The 17,537-nt window shown below is 32.9% G+C and overlaps 1 protein-coding gene across 1 annotated transcript; it reads left to right on the top strand.

Annotated features, from left to right (window-relative positions):
- The first annotated feature begins 9,846 nt into the window (after window positions 1-9,846).
- On the top strand, window positions 9,847-14,911 carry LOC106715910 (protein SCAI). Its single transcript, XM_045686198.1, has 10 exons — window positions 9,847-9,996; window positions 10,333-10,515; window positions 10,595-10,948; window positions 11,161-11,390; window positions 11,898-12,083; window positions 13,109-13,165; window positions 13,457-13,663; window positions 13,992-14,165; window positions 14,517-14,719; window positions 14,861-14,911. The coding sequence occupies exons 1-10, from the start codon at window positions 9,908-9,910 to the stop codon at window positions 14,909-14,911; spliced, it is 1,734 nt and encodes a 577-aa protein (XP_045542154.1). The 5' UTR covers window positions 9,847-9,907.
- Window positions 14,912-17,537: the final 2,626 nt, after the last annotated feature.

Genomic DNA, 17,537 nt, shown 5'->3' with positions numbered 1-17,537 from the left:
TTTCTGACATTGCATTCAATATACTGGACTACATACTATATTACTTTAATATGTTGTTATAAAGTTAAGTTAGTTATCAATAAAAAAGGTCTTTAATTTCGATGTTATATTTAAAGAATCTCTTATGTTTTGTGGTACTTCGTTTATCAGAAGTTTTTAGCTCGTGGTACACATAGTTTATTTTCTGCAATACTTCGTGTAACAATTTTGTTTTTGCAATTATTTTGCAATATCAAAATATCTCAGTATTATCTGGTAACTGTGATATAAAATTTTGTGGTAATATTGTTTTAAATGTTCTTATTTGTAAGGTTTATATAATATTTATCTAAATAATTATTTCTTTCTTTTTTCTTTTTAAAGCTTTTAGCTTCTTCCATAGCTAGTTATCCCGTAGGTTTAGTAAAATTTTAAAATGAATTTTGGTTCTTATGTTTCAAGATTTTTTAATAAACGAGGCATCATCAGGAAGGGTACTACTGATTGATATAAGAGAGATCCTTTGCCTCCCGGTCAAGCCGGGCCGGAACTCTATAGTCATATATTTAAATACGAAAAAGCGCCCATTTTATTTAAACTTTGAATTTATATTAATTTACTGTTAATATTTTTATTTTTTATTGACTAGCAATTTTTTGTACTTTAAAATGATAACCATTTTTTTTTTATTTTAAATAGAGCAAGGCAAGGGGTAAATAATACATCTGTAAAACTTTTTAAACGATTTATTTAAAATAACAATTCTATGTAAAAATGATAAAACAATTATGTACCTTTAATAATGTTAATGTTATAAAACTTCAAAACATATTTATCACATTTAGTAAATTAATTAAAAAAAAATCAACATTATTTAAGCATTTTCTTAACAATAAAAAATACAAGTAAAGTTAATTATTGTCATGGAAAACAGCCGTGAATTGTTAGTAAAAAAAAAAAACATTTTACTTCTTTCTTTGTTTCCAACTCTACAACCGTAACAAATGAAAGATATAAACAATGTTTTTTGTAAAAAAATAATGATCTATATTTTGCACTTGCTTCTGCAGTGGAAACGAACTGTTAGATGTTATTATAAAAATACACTCTTCACTTAAGGTTATGAGAATATTAAAAATTTTCATTACATATATCATATTCAAGTCAAACATATTTAAGCATAAATTGTAAAGCAAATACTTTTTGTAAAAAAATCAACTTAAATTAAATCTTTATCATCATGAATTTTGTTAAAATGTAATATTATAAACTTACAAACTTAGATTTCTTATGAGATATGAAAACAAGATTAACTAAATATTATTAAACATACGTTACACTGTCATTGTAAAATAACTATATTTAAAATAAAGGCGAATTATCGCTTAGCCAAAAAGTTTCATTAAATATATTTTTATGATAATACATAGGTATTAATATAAAAAGACATAAGACAAACATTTTTTTTATTAATAACCAAAAAAAATTTTTTTTATAACCAGCAACATTTTTAAATGTTAGTTATTTTATTTTAAATTAATATTAATCTAATAATATAATATAGACTAAACACTAATAATGACTGTAAACTATGAATGATGTTTGATTTCACAGCTTTAGGTTTATTAATCGAATCTATCATCATCTCTATGCAATTGATACAATTTTATAATTATTATTATAACACAAATAATGCTGACGGTTACGAACAGCCACGGGTTATCAAAAATTAATAGATATATAATTAAAACATAGGATTTACGAAAATCAAAACTCATTTTTCTTACAAGAAAGCGAGAAAATGTGTAGAGTTTACGGAGCTACGCTTTTAAAAGACTTCAACGTCCGGGTGACAGCACGGCGCAGAAACCACTAAAATCTTTCTAAATTGTTCGTAAAAGATGAAAAAAAATATATATTTCACTTTATATTTTTTTCTATAAAATTCAGTTAAATTTTCAGTAACATGGTATACGCAAAGCAGCAGCCACTTTTCAACTTTCTGATGAAATTAAAATTGGAACAAATCACTAATTATTATTAATTTAATTAATAATAAAATTAAAATGTCTCCGTTGAGATTTTTTTCCGTGTTACTAAACGTGTTAAAATTTACTTTCAGTCACATATTCACACTTTTAATATAAAGCTTTAATATCAGACAGTAATTTTCGAAGAAAAACACAAAAAAACTGTATTTTTTTTATTTTTGCCGCTTCGCACGGAACGCAGCGCGAGACGCGTCATCCACCTGTTACTGCCGCTCCGTGACTATTATCCTGTAAATGTTTCAATGTTGCCATAGAGCAAGAATTTTCCACCAAATTTGGGAAAAATTGTTTTTGTTTTTATTTTAACATTTTAAATAAATTTACGGTGCGGTAAAAGCGGTAACAACATTTTTAACGAGAAATTAAAAAAAAAAACAAGCGAGCAGTAACAATCATTACAACATAATAATTATAAAACTGTTGTACATTAACAGTTAACTCCAACAGCCAGCGCACTTACAACCAAAATCAAGTAACGAACAAATCCCAAAGTTTTTGTGCTATGTCCCTTTTCGTGAAATGAATGAATAATGATTTAAGAATAGCTGCATGTATTTTATCCAAAATATTAAATAATTTGTATACAACAGGTTTGATATAATTCTGTTTAATAGGTTTTAGTTGTATTCGATATACATAAAAAATGATATTTTTACTTTTAAATTAATATAACAACTTAAATTTACCGAAAAAAAAATTTGAAATTAGCCAATAGTACAACAAAAACTTAAATGTAATCTGCTAAATATGAGTTAGAGAAAGTAAATGGAATATAGAAACGTCGATAAACGTTGAATAGTGACTTAAATATTTTCATACAAGTACTTTACTCTTATTTTTTTTTTTTGTTGTTAAGTCGAATATTATCTGAGGATGTCTTTTTACATTTGCCACTGAGCTACTGATAAAATAAATAATGAAGTAAAAACTCGGAAATTGGTTTATTACGAGTGTTACTTTTAATTTTTATGAATAAAATGCACAAGAGATATTTTTTATTTGTATTTTATTTCCAAAAACGATTATGTATAAAAACATACTTAATATGTAACATCCTAACATAAACAAACTTCCCAGTAAACTTTATGAATATTATCAGTTTCCATTAGAAATAATGAATGCCAAGATGAATAAGTTGAGACCATTCTATTTAGAGGCATTTTAATAGGCAACATACTAGATACAATTTTTTTTTTGTTATTCATTGTAAAATAAAATTTAAACGTAATGGGGAAATTTTCCCCAAAAAAGTTGGGAGGTTAGAATTCAGGGATGGTTACACTGGGTTCGCGGGCAGAGACCACTACAAAAGCCGTCGCCGCTCCCATCGCAGTTAGCGTGCCACCCTCGTCAGATTCGGTCGCTTGTCTGGCGAGGCTCGCGGCGCTCTCGAAACCAATATTTTACCCCCTTGTTGTGATTTATTTTTCAAAGTGCATCGTAACCAGTATGATGATCCTCGTAGATGGTTATGTACTTGTTGTAGTACATTGATTTTTTTAATTTCTTTATTTGTCGCGTTGGTTTTAATTATTTATTATTTAAGTGTTAAACGATGAAAACTCGAAAACGCGGTCTTGTTTTCTCTATTAGGTTCAAAACACCCTGCAATAGGATAATTTTTGTTTTTACCGCAATTTATTATTTTGATGCGCCGTTTCCGTGGAACGTAGAATTTCATTAAAATGTTGGCAGTGTTTTATTATTTTTATTATTCTTAAATTATGTTAATACGCAATGTACGGTATAATTTGGTGAAAGAACTTTTTTGGCTATTATGTTTCTAAGTACTGAACATTCCACTTATTACGAATACGTTACGGGTGAGAAACAAACTACAGAATATCTCAGGAGAAATTCAGATGTGTGGTACAAAATGGGTAAGTTTATTACAAATTTTCATTGATTAATTTTTTAATTAAATTAATAAAAACTAAATTGACTTTTAAATAAATTAGTTTGTAAAAAATAAAATTAATCAATGGAGGTTAAATTTTTAATACTACTTGTTGCGTTGTTTTGATAAGCATTCAACAGTTGATGTTTTGTGGAAATCCGCGTTATTTGTTAGCAAACTCCGAAGGGACCTGTTGCTTCAGCCTGTTGCTTCGAACCGTTGTATACATTACGTTGGGTCGTTTTCGACGTCATTCGTTTCAATTAGTAGCATACTTATTACTTAATTAAGCAAAGATTTGTTTATTGGACGCGACAAATTAAAATATGTTGTGTTTTATGGATCATTAAAACAAAACAATTTATTCTCTTTGTATTTAGCTTTTTCTCAATATTTTAAACTACGCACTTCGGTGAAAAGCGGACAGTGGTTAGGTGTAACAGCGAAATTATTCGTAACTTTTTTGTTATAAAATTGCAAAAAATAGTCATTGTTTTTATCGATCTAAAATTATATTTAAAAGAAAAAAAAATCCTCCATCAAGGGCGGGAGGGTGTCATTGAAAGGGTGGGGGTATGAAGGAGGGGGAAGGGGGATTGGAACAAATCAATAACTATTCGAAGGTCAATACTGCGTACGTCCCGGGACTCGGTGCAAGCTCGGTGCAAGCCACCCCCAGACCTAGCCTTGCCCAGGCAACGCGACCTAGATTTTACAGGTGAAGGATGTAGGTGCCTCCCAATACTTGGGGAAGCCAACTTTGTTAAAAGGTATCGTCGAAAGGGTTCGGAATAAATAATGAAAATATTTTATAACCTGCGATCTTAACATGGGCCTCTCAAATTTTTCCAATGCTCAATATTCCAAAATCTTAACAGATTTATTTAAAGATAAAATTCTAGAAATTTCGACATGTTTAGTATACAAACTCACGTGATTTTGCGTATTTAAATTTAAGACCTCACCACATATCACCAAGTGGGAAGGGGTAAAAAAGAGTGCTAAAAAAATTACACGATTATTGGACGACCACTAAGTAATTGTTGTTCAAGGTCCTAGCCTCCCTCTTTGCTAGCCTTGACCACCCCGTCTCCCGCGCATCGAGAGTACCTCACCCCACCCGACGCCCACTTCTATGACGCAGAACACCCACCCCCTCGGCACGCCCTTTCCCAACCAGCTACGCCCACTACATCGACAATGATCAAACGATTCTAGAATCATCGAAGAAATTCTTCAATTTATTTAGGATGAGAATACTAGCTGACTTCAATTTCAATTGAATGCACATTAATTTAATTTAATAAGGAATTAATAATTTTCTTAAATGTTGTGAAGGTGAGAAAAAAGCCTGATTAAATTAAAAAAAAAATCTTTTCAATTAATGAAAAATATCATAGTGTTTAAAATGTTTCATTTTAAAATTTACTTCATCTTTTTAAATAAAATTTTTTAAACTTTTTTATTTTTTTATTTCTAAACGGATATCACTTACAAGAAAGGAAAAAGAAACAGAACGTTTAATCTACTAAACCATTCTAACACTAATAAATCAATCGTATTTACCTCAAGCAAAAGCAAACATCATATAGTTAGTATAACACAAGAAGTATAGTAAACAAGCAACATAAGTTACTTACTTACGTTTTTCGGAAGTTTTGAGTAAGAAGTAATTAAATGTTTCAGTTTCAAGCCGTATCCTCACTGTTCTTTATTTTACTGACTTGTGACTGGATGTGGTGACGAAAGTACAAAATATCAGCAACGCTTGCCTGTATACGAAGCTCTATTATATATTGTATTGCGTAAATAATTATATTAAACTCAACACTGACTAAAATCAACGGGTTCAGAACATTCACGTTGACTTATGTATGAAGGAGGCCTAATTCTAGTCCTCTATCCTCTTTCCTCATAAGAAAAGGGACAGTGGGTCTGACGGAGGACAGGATGCATAGGGAAGGAAAATATTTCCTTCTGTGCGTCTCCTCCTTCGTTGATTAAAGTTAGGGAACGCGGCCAATTGCGGCGACTCAGATGGCCGCTTGCTCGTTTGCCGCCTTATACAATTAAAAAATTAAGGTTTTTAAAGTTAAAGTGAAGAAGTAGAGCATACAGTTTTTTAATTAACAACAAAAAACATGATCTTAAATGTGCGCAGATAAGCTTAGGCCTTGTTTTAAAGTTTAAAATTAGACCTTTTTTTCGCTTTTAATTTTAAACAAAGTTGATTTCAAGTTTATTACAATTGCATCTCCATTTACGGTGTTACTACATCTCTTCTGCCGTAATAACTATTTAGTTTCACAAATAGACACTGACTTTTTCTGGTTTTGGACGGTTAAAGTGATATTTGACCCCCACTTTAAAAAAAAAATCATGAAAAACTGTACGTAGCAAATCAGTACCCAGTTTATTCTCGACCGACGAAGTGAATTGCTTACATGTTTTTATTCGATGTACTCATATACATAAGTAGTCTGCAACTCGAACAATACCGTATAATTTAGAATTTGTAAATGATATTTTAGCTATCATTTTCTGAACTTACTTTTACAAATCAAGTTCCGATTGGCAATTAATTTGATCAGTTTAACGTACAATGGAAGCTCTATAAGTCAAACATTGTTAAGTCAAAATCCTCAGTAAGTCGAAATAATGTCGTTCCCTTCCATTGAACCTTTAAATACTCGGTATCTCGAAATATTTATACTTTATAACTCCAACAAAATGTCATTTTCCTACATAGTTTTAGTACATGTTTATACTCGATAACTCGTGTTTCAAAAGTTAGACTCTGTAAGTCTAAGTTAGTAAAAAATAATGACGTCTTACTATGAATTTCTCCTACAGTACTTCATATCTTGAATATCTTGTAAAGTCGATGACTTAATAAGTCGTTTGTGTTTCCATATCCCTTAAAATTCTATATATCAAGATTCTACTATATTTTTTCTTTGTAACTTTAACAAAAGCGTTTTAATGTTAAAACTTCTAACGTTTTGAACGCGTTTTGTCTAAATGCACTTTTTGGAAAAAAATATTTGCACGTTGTTCTAGTAAACTAAATATTCTTTTACTTTAACATCTTTTTATATGAATAATTTCCATAAATAATTGATTGGCTATCCTATTACTGTTACGAATTTAATACTACATTCGCACAAATTTCATAGCAATACTGGTATATCATAAATTTTACTTCATAATTACATAAAAAACTAAAACAAAAAAATCATAAACAAAACAAGTTCTTATGTTGAAGGAAAACATCGTGAAGCAAAACAACTTAAACTCAAAATAATTCTTAGAATCTTATACTCTTACTAATGTATAGGTTTTAAAAAAAAAGTAATTAACCAAGATACAATTAGGAATTTAAATAAAGAAATAATTGTAAGGTTTTAACTTGCTATGGCACAATAAAAAAGTTGGAAAGAGACTATTGTAAGTAAAACAGTAACTTTACTATTTCAAAACGTGGCCAAAAGAAATTTCGTTACATAAAATCCGTGGAAACTATATACACAGACTAATACTACCGAATTTATCGAACTTTTAACGAAAAGTTTATCTTAATCTTAAAAACTAATTAAAGAATTGCGAAGTAACTGTGTAGTTTCCTGTATTTGAATTTGTAGGCATTCAGTAGACATGATTCGTAATCTATTATGTTTATAACTATATTGTAATAACATTAAGGGAATAATTAACTTCACAATCGTGGGGGCATCAAACTTTACTGAATGCTGTGTGTCACTCACAATATTAGTTTCATTTTGTGATGATTTATAATCAACTCTTGCTAGAGCGTCGTAATTACGTCTTATTATTTAATAGTTTGCGGAGTACTAGAAATACCCTATGTTCAGAATTACGCATCTTAATTAGGATTACAAATTGTTGACACAAGATCAAAATAGACTATAATTAGTTCACATTGTTAATTACTTTATGTGAATTGTAACTTAATTTGACGACTTCTGATTATTTTGAAAGTGCATATGAAATCTCAAAACATAACACTGAGTTCACAAATAGAAAATACGATGTAGAATTTACGGATTCATTCGATTATTCGAAATGTAATGAGCTCAATGGATCGAGTAGAGCAACTAATTAGTACAAAGGAAAGTAAGTACCACTCTTAGACAGTTCAGTAAATCCGTTTGCGGGAATACCTACAAAGTCAGAGAAGTTTTTCGATTAAAAGTAATTATTACTTATAACTTTCGACAGTTTGCGTTGCCTCCAAAAGATTTTATAGACTTTTTTAGTTTTAAAGATTTACCGTAGTTGGATTATGGTAGATCTCCACGCCTTATTAAGTCGTCCGTATGATATATAAAGTTGGGAAACAAATATTCACAAATACAAATTTTAGGTTAAGTAGCACCTCAAGAGCGTCGGTGACTCGGGAGCTAAGCACTTGTAATCTGCAGGTCCTGGGTTCGGATCCCGCCATGTAACAATGTGTTTTTCGATTTACATTTGTATATTTATCCGTCGTTCGTACGGCAAAACATCGTGCTGAAACCTACACATTTTAGCGAAGAAATTCAACCAAACCTCACTGGGCCAGCGTGGTTGATTATGGCCTAGTCACCTCTAACTTAGGGTGGGCTCCGAGCTCTTAAATAGGGACGTATAGGGAGCTGATTATGATGATCAGCACATTTTTTATCAAATTGCTTTAAAGTATAAAAATAATAGTGAGTGTTTTAATATGTTTACCAAAAAAATCGTAATAGCTTTCAAATAACATCGATTAATATTTCTGTCTGTTCACGAGTTAGATTTAAATATCGTTCAGATATAGTACGAGAAATACAAACTGTCAACAACTGTCGGAGCATTGCGTGCGGTAGCGAGATGTAACAGATTTCAATACCCTACCGGATAAAAGATTATCGTGACACTAAAGAAAATAATATAAATAAGCTGCTTTCTCTCATATTTCTATCAATTTTACAAGGATTTAACAATAACTTTAGAATATTTTTCCAAAACTTAGATCACAAAGATTTTCTTTAAAATCCACAAAATTATGATACCATAATTTAGTTTAAAGATATCGAGATACTATTCGAACATAAATTAATGCAATTTCTTTTCCATTTTAGTTCAAGATTCATCTCAACCTGGTCACACCTCCAGACTCAAAGCATTTTGGGCTCGAAAATTTGGATCAAGTACTGTACCAAGAATATTAAAAGATGCTAACGCATCTGATAAAAAGAAAAAGAACGGAAAAAAGAAGCACATAACTATTGTCGAGCCTCACCAGCTACCTAGAGTAGGCTCTTGGGAATCTCCATCGCGTTCTTTGATAACCATCAGCAGAGGGACTCAGACTCCTACTCAGTCACCCGAGAAGACCAAACGTAGTAGGGAACCTTCTCCGGAACCGGGACCTTCACATCGTTATCCTACGCCAAAGATTCGCTTAGACAAATCCAAATTTCGACGGTACCCTTCGCCCGAACTTTCGGCCGATGCTTCTACAAACACTACCATCAAAGACAGTATACTTAGCCAGATCTCGAAACACCCCAATAAGCATCTTGCTTTGGCAAGGCTTGCCTTAGCGGTACCAATCAACTCAAAAACTGGCTTATCATATGTACGCCCACGAAGTCAATCTCTAGAGGCGTATAAAGCGGTATACAAAGTACAAAGCCCGAGCCGCTCATCTCCCCCCTCCCCGGCTCCCTTCGCACCAGGAGAAAGTCGCCGACAATCGTTTACATACATTTTTAGGGAGACGTATGAATTTGAAGAATTGTCGTCAGGGAGCGAGGACGACAGTTTCACAGACTTTTCTTCTAAATTCAGTCGTCTGTTTAAGAATTACAGAGAATACGAAAATATCCGTGGAAGGCTGTGCACGTCGGAGCCATACAATATAAACTTGCTGGCCGACCTTCCGCATTTTAACCAAGAATCATACTATCGCAATAATTTTAGAACAAGTTCAACAATGAATCCTCTTGAAGACCACGAACGGAAAGTTATTATTGAATTTTGTCACCTATTAGAGAAATCAAAGCAACTCTTCAATGGTTTACGGTGAGTTTTGCAAAGCATATTTATTTGGTTATTTTTGTGATTATACATTGATGGTGTGTTTTTAATCCCTAATTTTTGCGGTATAACAAATTTTGACGAAACTGTTTTTTTTTTTACTTTTTTCCTTTCTAAAATATATATCATTTATATTGTAATGAGAGAGAGAGCTGGCGGCGCACTGTGGACGCTATCTGCCCCACTACGGGGATTATAGGACATTAAGTTAAATCAAGTCATATTGTAATGCCTATATACGTCTAGAAAGGCTTTATGAGATTAAAAATTGATAAATATTGTTTAAGACATAGAGTAACTAAATTAACTACTTTATAACAGGGAGCTCCCTCAATATGGTCACAAGCAATGGCATTCATATTTTGGACGTACGTTTGACGTGTACACAAAGCTGTGGAAATTCCAACAACAACACCGCGGTGTACTGGACAACAAGTACGGCCTCAAGAGGTGGCAGATTGGTGAAATTGCATCCAAAATCGGGCAACTGTACTATCACTTTTAGTAAGTATTCAGACACAGTTAGAGATAGAATTGTACTTTGTAAAAGTTTATCGGATAAAGAAACGTTATGTCCACACAGCCTGCGCACAAGCGAAACTGGATATTTGAGTGAAGCCTTTTCATTCTATTCCGCAATTCGAGGCCGCAGCTACTATACGCAGGCGAGCAGAGAAGACAAGTGCGAACTGATGGTCAAGAAGCTCCGATACTACGCAAGATTCATTGTTGTTTGCCTTCTCCTCAAGAAACTTGCTCTCGTACGAGACTTGATAAAAGAACTCGATAAACAAATCATAGAGTATGGAGCAACATATGATCCGGAGGACCAGATAGAATGGACTTTCGTTATGGATGAAGTCAAAGCCTTTATAGTCGCTGAAGCTGCCGTGACTGTCCTTCACCCTGACAACTATCCCATAGTTCTCTCTCACAGGTACCGTACACAGTTATTTCTTAATATTTTTTTATACCGCACAGGAGTAGACATGAAATTAATTCTTAATAAACATGATGAATTAAATGAAAGTTTTGATAATGATGAAAAACACTGTGTACTGAGATTTTTTACAAAAATACTTTACTTGATAGTGAATATTAAATTCAACAATTATGTAAATGTTTTTTCTTCGTTTTATATTTTCCTAGACTCAATATCATGAGCGTACCGCCACCGGAGCGGCTAACAGCAGCAACTCTAACACTTCAAGAAGCCGTAATTGTGGGCAGCGTATCGCAGCAAGTTAAATTCTCAGAATTAACAATGGATATGTATCGAATCTTGCAAACCCTAGAATGGGAACCAAGTGGGGAAATGCCCCAAGTGTACAATGAATCCCCGCGACATCGTTTCACTGCAACACCACAGATTATTAAAGGTAAACATATTTAAAAAGCAGATGTTACTATTTTATACTGTAACAAATGAGCTTCGACGATGAAAATTGAGATAATGCGTTTTGGCTAATAGTCTGTTTCGCTAAATAAACCTTATTTTTTGGAATTCATTCCTAAGATATTACAGATTAATCTAACTTGTTGCGTCTTTGCATAAAAAGGTAACTTAGTGATACCTATACGAAATTAAAATAATTGTTATTTAAAGGTGAGGTTACATGCTAAAACTTCCATTGTAATAAAATTCTTACGTTAGAGTTTACAAGTTAAAATTACACAGTTACTTTACAGTTCACTGTACTCTTATCCCTAACTAATGGCAAAGCGATATAACAGTTTAAATGACTGCTGTGCGTATAGTGTAGCGAAGCATTATAAAAATCTGCACTATTTTACAAAACTCTACTTTTTATTTATTAAGTCACTATGTCGCGAATATAACGCCTTATTTAATTTGAGTTACTCTCAAATTAATCTTTTTGGCCTAGGCTACAACCACGACAAAACTGGACGCCATGAGAATCCTCACAAGTACTTGCTATTCAAACCATCAGCCGCCCAAGTGTTGGTGTACTTAGCCAGTGGTTGCTTTGATCTGCCCTCTAATGGAGCTCTACTACTCTACATCTCTGCCGATGCTCTTATTGTTCCAGCTTCGAAGATATCTGAAGACAGTAAGTATTCATTTCCTAACAAGTTATCCAATGTTTACACTTGTCTATGTATAATTATTGATTATTCTAAATTTAAATATTTAATTTTGTTGCTTGCGTATCTTACGAAATATATGTTTTTGTCACAGTAAAATACAATAATTATCTATAAGGTAAAAAACCTTAGCTATTATTAATTAATAAATTAATTTGCAAATTAATCGACATGTTTCGCGTCAATAATAAAAAAAAACTGAAGAAATTAATTAACAATGAGCTTACTTTGATTTAACTAATGTATATTAATTCAGTACTTATGTAAAATATACATTACTGCAAATGTTAAGTTTAAAATTTGTAAGAATTTATTAATCCCGCACAAAGGTAGATATCTGCAAAAATGATTTAGCTTTTACTATATTTATCAAGTAGCAAAAACTCATTAAGGCTAGTTTCAAAGGAGTGTTCCAAATATTAACTTTAGCCAAAAGGAAAAAGAAACGCAAATAAATCGCTTACGCGAGTTGAAATTCCTTTGAGCGAAAGTTCTTTAAATTGAGCTGATGTTTAGATGTCTGTATTTATTTATATCACGAGTTTTACTGCAAAGCGAAAAATTGCAACGGTTTTGGTGCAGGATCAAAAAGCAATTGCTTTTTGATCTTTGCTCTCATCAAACATTTGCTATATTAATACAGCTTTTTTACATACTACAACAGTATAAAGAGTCAGAATAAATTCATACGTTCAGCTGGGCGATTTAATAATTCATAAGAACGTTTCTTTATAATGGATATTGCGGTATCTATTGTATCAAAATGAAGCTAAAACCTTTTATTTCATGTTTATGTCAAGAGTCCACTTAGATGAAAACAGCTGCATTGACAAAACTCTAGAAGACTTAAGACCATTTTCGTTAGGCTTATTATTTTCATCATCCTTTCTTAATTATCAACATGTGACCGATTACATCTAAAAGAAGGTTTAGTCTGGAATAACTATGTCTTTTGTGCAAAAAAAACGAGTAACAGTGATTGTTTTTGCAGCTGGATACGACGTCGGTGGTCTTATGACAAATGTCAAGAGCGACTTGTATCGCGACCGCGAAAGAGAAAGGGATAGAGAGAGAACACGAGAGAGAGACCGCGAAAGGGACCGCGAGCGTGACAGGGAAAGAGACCGCGAGCGTGACCGGGAAAGGGACCGCGAGCGTGACAGGGATAGGGTTTGGGATCGTGATAAGGATCGCGATCGCGAGCGCGACCGGGAGCGTGATTGCGATCGTGACCGGGAGCGGGACAGAGAGAAAGGCGATCGTGACCGCGATCGCGAGCGTGACCGGGATCGTGACCGGGAGCGGGACAGAGAGAAAGGCGATCGTGACCGAGACGTAGATGCGTCTCGCGAACCAAGACCGACAGTATCTAGAACCAAAGATCCGCAATGCATCCACCCAGGGGACTTGTACCCTTTCACCCGATGCCCTCTGTTCATTATCATCGATTCGGACAATTCCTACATCTTTCAAAACATACCGCGGCACTTTGCGCAGCCGCTAGTCGTGCTGATGTCGCCGTTGGAAGTTCCGAGTACATTTCCGTGTAAGTATTTATTTGACTTCTAGAAAAGACCTCTCAAAATCCACTTTCTTTGAAAACTAGGGTAGCTCCAGTGGGATATCTAATTAATTGTTTTTTTGAACATCATTCCATTTATCACTCTTCTTCTCAATTTGTTTAAAATTATTCCTCATTTTTTAATGTAGGTACTTCAACATACGTTTGCAATAGTCAAGAGTTTTCCAATCTGTGATAATATGAATTGCAATAAATAGGAAAAGGAGACATTTAAAAAAATTACATTTATAGCTAAAAACAAAAAAATTATACACATAAATATTGAAATAGTAAAGAAAAAAATGTGTTACAGCGGATTACAGGAAGGAGGGTAGTTTGTTCACGTTGTTTCTGCACTCGCCGCTGTCGGCATTCTGCTACTGCTGCGACATTAAAACAGTGCCGCTGGTGCAGTGGGAACGGTCTCAGAGTTACATCGAAACCTTCATTGTAGAAGCCGCCCAAGTCATGATGAGACATCGAATTGGTAAGTACATCCCTGTTCAAAATAAACACCTAAAATTTTGCAAACTTCATCTATATATATAAGAGAAAGTCGTGTTAGTTACACTATTTATAACTCAAGAACGGCTGAATCGATTTGACTGAAAATTGGTGGGCAGGTAGCTCAGAACCAGGAAACGGACATAGGATAATTTTTACCACGTTTTCTATTTTTTATTCCGCGCGGACGGAGTCGCGGGTAAAAGCTAGTTTACTATAAAATTAATATAAAAGAGTTAAATTAAACTAACTAAAAATTATTTTCTAGATTCATAAAAGCAATTCTTTATATGCAGCCTTAAGCTGTAAGTAAATATTTAATCGCATTTTCCAGACCCAACATTCATAGCATTCATGTCTGACGATTTCTTGCGGCTACTGCTACTTCGCTTCATGTTCTGCGCCGTGGCACTGCGCATGCACCGCGGTTTCCGCTCCAGGAACCAGCTGCCCCGCTCCTCGCCACCCCTTCCCGACGACTTACTCGAACACCCGACTCTCGTGCACATCATCATGGACCTAGCTGTTCACCTACAGGTAACTTACATCTTACATAAATACACAGGATGTTCAAAAATAAAAATGTTTTCAAAATTGATATTGGCCGTTAGAAAGTAATGAAATAGTTTTCGGAGCGTCTGGATTGTATAATTTTTGTATATCAACGTTTAATTTCAGGTTAGAAGCCACTTCCATGATTCATCTGGTCCACCAACAACCAGCAATTAATTGAAAAAAAAAATTCTTCTGAAAATAATTTTTTAATATTTTATAGGTGTGTAGATCATTTTAATGTTTGCATGTTATTTAAGAATTTAATAGCAAATATTTTTTTCATAATAGACATAACTTTATAATTCCAAATGTTACAAAATGGCTAATATGCGATTACTGATCGATAGGGGATGAGTAGAAAAAGGTATCCTTGTTCTTGCACACCTTTCTTCTGTTCATTGAAGGTAAGTAACGCGTCTGCAACTGTTTAGTTTGTTGAGGATGTCCATAGCTAGCGGTCACTTCGCTATTTTAAGGAAATCAGGTGGTCACTTGATCATTTGCCACCTTCTGGTAGAAAAAAAATTATGGCAACATTTGGTTAGTCATTATTGGGGCCTAATAAATGTTAAACACTTGTAAACAAATGGATTCTTTTCAGTATTAGTTCGCAATATTGTGTTAGGTATTTAAATATGTTTTTTTTTTTATTTTTTTTTTTTATTTATTTAAGCAGTACATCAAATTTAATTGCAATAAAATAATTTCGTCAAACTGCAAGAGCAGTTTATTGTCGAAAAAGATACAAGTTGCGTTTGTGTTTTATTATTGGTGCGTTAAGAATTTGTAAATATAAAAAAAAAAAACTTTGGTAAATAGCTTTGATAGGTTAAGATCGGTTGTATAGTTTTAGTAAGAAATTGTATTTTTGCAAGCTAAGTTACTTATAAAAAATTGTGTTCAAAAACATTTCGTTTCAGATGGAATCTGTAAATTTAATTTTAAATAATTTAAAGTAGCCCAATTATTTAATATCCTGAGAAGTTTTCCGGCTGTTTTTAAAAAGGATAATCTTTATTTTTAATAGCTTTATGACAATTATATCCGTCTCAATTAAAGATAAATACATACTTTCCGAAATTAATACACTTAAAATTTTCAACGATTTTTGTTCTTGCAAATTTATTCTCATACTTATTACCAATAATTTCGTGATCTGATCATTGCATTGTATTTGTTACTGTAAAGGAACTCCGGTCAATCCTAAGATTAAATTTTACCGCCTAAGTTTTACCAACTAGGTATTGTAAAAGTCCGTAAAGTTATGCTTCTTTCTAGCATTTACAACCATTCTCTTAATAAATTTTAGGTACATCAAATACACTTTTTATGCTCACAAACAGCCGGTTAGCATTTTGCTTTTAGAAAGTACTAGCTGTGCCCGCGACTTCGTCCGCGTGAAATTTTGTCTTTGGATAGAATTTTTTAAGGCTAATTATTTTACTTAACCGACCTGCTATGATTTGAGGTATGGATGTAGAAGAACGTAGAGAGAGGTGTGCCAGGACCGTGCCAAATGTCTAAAATATTCCCAAACAAAATTTCATTCCCTATTTTTATTTAGCACACTTGCGGGTAACATTTTTTCAAACGTTGAATTTCATATTTATTTATATCAAATTAGCAGCCACAAAAATAAGTTTTAAACTTGTAACTGTAAAAATGACGATACTTCCATAAAAATTTCCACCCCCACTTTCAGCCCCTTACAAACCCTTTTTCGCGTTAAAATGTGCCCTATGTCCTTTCTCAGGCTCTAGACTAAATATTGGTAAGGGTAACAGCAAAACATATTAAACAAAACATTCACCAAAACCTCACGTATTGCCAAACAAAATTTCATCCCCTATTGTTGTTTAGCACCCTTAGGGGTAAAATTTTTACAAAAAATTAATTTCATAATTATTTATATCAAATTAGCAGCCTTGAAAATAAGATTCAAGCTTCTAACTGTAAAACTGACGATAATTCCATACAAACTTTCACCCTCACTTTCAACCCCTTACAACCCCTTTTACGCGTTAAAATGTACCCTTTATCCTTCCTCAGGCTCTAGACTAAATATTGGTGAGGGTAACAGCAAAACATATCAAACAAAACATTCACCAAAACCTCACATATTGCCAAACAAAATTTCATCCCCTATTGTTATTTAGCACCCTTGGGGGTAAAATTTTTACAAAAAAATTATTTCATATTTATTTATATCAAATTAGCTGCCTTAAAAAAAAGTTTCAAGCTTCTAACTGCAAAAATGACGATAGTTCCATACAAACTTTCACCCCCACTTTCAACCCCTTACAACCCCTTTTTCGCGTTAAAATATAGCCTATGTCCATCCTCAGGCTCTAGACTATCTGTGTACCAAATTTCATTTAAATCGGTTCAGTAGTTTTGGCGTGAAAGCGAGACAGACAGACAGACAGAGTTACTTTCGCATTTATAATATTAGTAAGGATAGTAAGGACTAGTAAGGATTAGTTTTTCAAGTTATTAAGGTCATTTTATTTAAGTTACTTAAAAAAAAAAACGTGAGCCGTCATGGGACGCCTGGCAGATGTGAAACATCGTGTGTTTACAAGTAATATGCATAAAATATTAAATTTAAATAAATAAATAAATGACAAATGAATGTATGAATGAATGAATGAATGAAGGAAGGAAGGAATGAATGAATGAATGAATGAATGAATGAAGGAATGAAGGAATGAATGAATGAAGGAAGGTTAGAATGAAGGAATGAATGAATGAAGGAATGAATAAATGAATAAATGAATGAATGTATGAATGAATGAATGAA

The sequence above is a fragment of the Papilio machaon genome, chromosome Z, assembly GCF_912999745.1.
Source record: "Papilio machaon chromosome Z, ilPapMach1.1, whole genome shotgun sequence".
NCBI classification, from domain to species: Eukaryota; Metazoa; Arthropoda; class Insecta; order Lepidoptera; family Papilionidae; genus Papilio; species Papilio machaon.
The sequence above is the reverse complement of the archived record's forward strand: the minus strand, read 5'-3'. Positions and strand labels throughout refer to the sequence as shown.